Source organism: Stegodyphus dumicola, chromosome X2, assembly GCF_044657685.1.
Source record: "Stegodyphus dumicola isolate Sdum_Otavi_A_Nest chromosome X2, ASM4465768v1".
NCBI classification, from domain to species: domain Eukaryota; kingdom Metazoa; phylum Arthropoda; class Arachnida; order Araneae; family Eresidae; genus Stegodyphus; species Stegodyphus dumicola.
In genome coordinates this window covers 19,980,373-19,984,996 of record NC_140781.1, presented here as the reverse complement: position 1 = coordinate 19,984,996, position 4,624 = coordinate 19,980,373, and the positions used below count along the sequence as shown (strand labels likewise).

General features: G+C 33.0%; 1 protein-coding gene across 1 annotated transcript in view; it reads right to left on the bottom strand.

Moving 5' to 3' along the window:
* LOC118188526 (synaptotagmin-C-like) overlaps nt 1-4,624 on the bottom strand; it is a 42,825-nt gene that overhangs the window by 11,063 nt on the left and 27,138 nt on the right. The window contains exon 5 of the mRNA XM_035358971.2: nt 2,886-3,257. Coding sequence (XP_035214862.1) covers nt 2,886-3,257 — 372 coding nt within the window. The remainder of the gene's footprint in view (nt 1-2,885; nt 3,258-4,624) is intronic.

The window sequence follows — 4,624 nt, the reverse complement described above, 5'->3', positions numbered from 1 at the left end:
TTGTATTTTTACTGCGTCTTTTGGGGATAATCTATGATACTCCTGCAAACAGCATGTCCAACTATACTTTCCTTATGAAAATGGTTCACATCAATGTTCTTTGCTTCCTCTCAAGGTATGCTTGTGGAATCTTCTCAACATTTATAGTTCGACTAGGAAGCGCATACGAATCTGAACATGCACTTAACCCATTAACCGCCAAAACTACAAGGAATGTTTCTTTTCTCATGAAAATAATAACAAATATTAAATTAAGCATTTGTAATATAAATTTACATAGAAAATTAAAAAAATTCTCTTACCTGTAGAAAAAGCGAGTGTTGCGTTTGCACAACGTCAGCAGAATAAGACTACAGATGTTTAGTGAGTAGGATTGTACTCGTGTGATGTTTCTTTTGAGTGGAGTGCAGGATTACTTTTTAGCTGTATATAGCGTTTTATAAATCTACAAATCACTTTACTTGTAATTAATTTAATATTAAAATATACGTTGTATTTCTTTTACAAATACAGATTATTTCATTTGAAAGATTCAAACATGAAAAGCTTGATTACAATCATGATGTAAAGCTACAATACATACTTTGCATCTATAAACAGTCTGGCTATGGTACTCTTTATAACACTTTTGTTATCAACGGACTTTACGATAAAATGTCTACCATCTCCATGCAATGGTTTTTGAATGCTGAATTTACTAGGTCTTCGTCTTGCTGATCTATTTCTGGCTAATTCTATACTCTCAATAGGAGTTTGCAAAAGGAATAATGCATTTCGCTTCTGAAATCTAAAAGAGACTTTATATTTCCAGTAGTAAAAAGTGGTGATGTTTAGTAAGTTTAGATACGGTCTCACCTCATATAATTTATCAGTATTGTCAAATGCAAATTCTGCTTCATATTCCTGTACTGGAAACATGATATCAATTCTCGTACAACAGGAACAGAAATTTCCTTATCAAAAGACCAATACATTTTTTCTTGAGGTAAAGAATGATATCCTGTAAGCAATAATATTCCAATAAATCTTCTCATGGCTTCAGATGCAATAAATTCTGAGATTTTTTTTTTTTTTTTTGCTGAGCGTGTATATTTGTCTGTTCAACGAGAAGAGAGTAAATGTCTAAACCAAAAAGAAACTCGAAAATCTGTGCACTAGTTTTACCTTGTCTTTTATAATTTCTCTTCTATCTCTTTCTTCATGTTCTTCCTGAGACATAACTAACAGTTCCTTTTTTATCCACTTCAAGATTTCAGTCTTCTGCTTTTTAAACTTTTTAGTATGACTATAACTGCTTTTAGAAGGCTGAAACTTACTTCTTACATGAATTTCAACTTCCCCAGCAGTATTATTTGGTAAAATATCATTATCATTATTTAAAACATTGCCATTCCTTTCTTCTTCATTAGCCTTTGCAATTTCTAGGGGAATAACAACAATATCAGTTTCATTCTGGTCATTATTAACAGTATCATCATCTGTTTCTTCATCAAAATATCCTTGAAGGGCTTCTTCTAATGTAAGATACCTTGTTCTAGGCATTTTTAAACAACCAGAACATCGAAAGGAATGAGTGAAAAAGGAGATTGACTACCCGTTTCCTGATGACGTTGCGTCAACGCAACACCTGTTTTCCCTTTCTTCCCAACACAAATATAAACATCTGACTGATGTAATGTTCTGATAAATGGTGACCTTGACTATAAATAGATCATTCATAAAGACGGCGATTCTTTCGTTAAATATTTTCAGCAAAAATACCCGGTCGAAAGTTTTGCTTAAAGTAGGAGATTAATTATTATAAACAAAATAATTGTTGAAGGCAAATATTTTTTTACAGAAATAATCTTCATAATATTCCCTACACAAAATCAACTGCTGGTACAAAATATCTTAGGTAGTTATATTTATATACGCATTTATTTTGACCGTTGTGTCAACGCTACACCAGCAGCTAATGGGTTAACCGATATACCACACGTGAATAACCACAACCAACAGTCTTTCCACCATAACCTTTCCTTTCTTTCATATCAGAAAGGCGAGAGTACATGTATCCTTCCGCCCAGGACACAGTATAAGTCTAATTGCTTTGCAGTTCATTTCTATACTCGTTTATAACAAATTACATTCATAAGTCTTAACTGGAAGTCTTACCTATTCAAAACAGCCATTCCCGTTTGGCGAGTGGTAATATACATGCATATTACTATAGCCTGTGCAATGTAGGAACTATGACCACCAGTCGTGTAGTCTTTATAAAAATAGCCTGAAAATTTCGAAATTTGTTCCAATGTGTAAACCTTGGCTGTTTTCATTCCTCTGGCTAATTCCTGATTTTGGTGGGTCCACGAGTGGTTGCTGACTTATACTCACTGGTGCTAAATGCTGTCTCGTAGCTGTATTGCAAAATTTTATTTTCAAAGGATAAATTTATTTTTAATATGAGAAGTAAGAAATAATTCTAAAAGGGCCGCTTTTGTGTGGTAATGTTACATTACTCTGAAAATGACAGGCTTATGCGTAGTGCATTGTATACATAAGTTTTGTGAATTTTCTGCTTTTAAAAATGTTATTATGACTTTTCATTTTGTTCCTTAATTTATAGAAATCGCATTGATTTAATTTCTGCCTTGGGTTCAAAAGCAATCTTATTTGAAAGTAAATATAAAATGCTTTTCTTAATTAAATAAATCTTTACATTTAAAATTTATAATTGTCAAATTCATAAATTTACGTTTAAAGTTTATGATCATCATAAAGAATTACTTTACATGAATTCATTTATTTTTTAATCCAAAATGGAAATTTTGCAGTTAAATTAGTACATTTGATTTGTTTTGAGATGTAATATATTTTAATGACTCTTATTTCCACATACGTACTATCTTTGCGTCTTCCAGTTTCAGGTTTAGATCCAAGGCCTTTGAAGGTTCTTGTAACAAAATGGAAGCAACATCTTTTAAGTTGAAAATGATTTCACCTAAAAGTGTGTCATTTGCCAGTTTGTCTTGATCCCAAGCTTCAATTTTAAGTAAACATTTCTTAACTTCATTTTGTACCAAGGGAAAGAAAAAGGATTCATTGAATATAGGATGCTGACTTTTCTTTACCACAGTTGAATGGAATTGGTGCATTGGACTGGGACCAGATTTACGACGTTTCTTCTTGCTAAATCCTTTTGCATCATAAAGACTTATAATAAAATACGGATTACAGTACCCTCCATACACTCGAATTGGGAGATCATCAGCTTCCTGTTAAGAAAATGATATGTTTATTATTTCATTTGATATGGAATCAATAAGATAGCATCTAAAATGATGATAAAAAATGAAAAGCCTTAAACTGCTCAAAATGTATTAAAGAATATGGGTTTTAATGTTTCAAAATTTAGTATCCACTTGTGCTGTTGATAGCCTTCAATGTCACGTATAGTTAATGTATTGTAATTGTTTTCATTGACATAATGACCTATTTATTGTACAGTATACAACTGTTAATGTAAAATTGCTATTAAATAATCATTCGGGCTTCCCTCTCCTATCATAGTGAATCCCCCCTTACTGGTGGGCACTTGCCTATTATGGCATTGGCCACTCCTAAGGCCATAAGTGGTGGCCATTTTATTGTGGAGGTGCCTAATAGACGGCCACTGCTATCTCCTATGAAGGGACAGACAATTTTGCATCCATGCCTTTTCTGGGATTCGAACCCTTGCCCTTCGGTATCACAGTCAGGCTCCCCTAACCACTATACTGTCTGTGCAGCTTCATAGTGAAAATAGAGCGGTCTAATTTTAACTAATATATGTGTTGTAAATCCTACATACATTAAAAGCACAGCCTCAGAAAAGACCTTATTAATGCAAAACTTTCATGATAGTATATAACAGGAGAGCATGTAAATTATTAATAGTACAACACATTTTCAAATCAAGTGTAGCTATTAATGTTCCTAAAAGTGATGTAGGAGGCAACAGAGATAGTGGGAACTGGGTTCGTTTGTAGGTCTCATATGCAAAAGGATCTAGTTTGCCTACGATGAATATGGCAGTTGTACGACTAAGTTTCAAATTAGTATCAATAAAGAAAAACTGGTGTAATGAGAAGGTGGATTTTTGTTTTGGCTGTGCTCAGGTTATAAGATCAAATTTTGGCTTTGACTGGTTGAAGAAATATAGAATCACTATTAGTGACCGAAATTATTTTGATTTAGATATGAATGACATAACAGATATATGCAGTACATGGCGATGTGTGGTCATAGGCCATACCATATACTGTGCAACTTGGTATTTAGCATCTATTGCAAACGAACCAAATTCTGTATGTAATGGGAGTTACAGATTGGATAAAGCTGTAGAACACTGGTAGTTGATTCGACTTTTGTTCTGGAGACTGAAATACCTGGTTGCGTAGCGTTTTTGTATACTCTTGTCCAAATGTATCTTTACATACTCCAAAATAATGATTTTCCATGAAATTTTGAGTTGATGTAACCCAATTGTGCAGGAAATGTATGAAAGACAAACCTAATTAACATTATCCAATCAAAAGTGATCAAATGTTTTCTGACATGCAAATGAAGGTATTACATCATGTGACGATGAGTTGAGTGATTT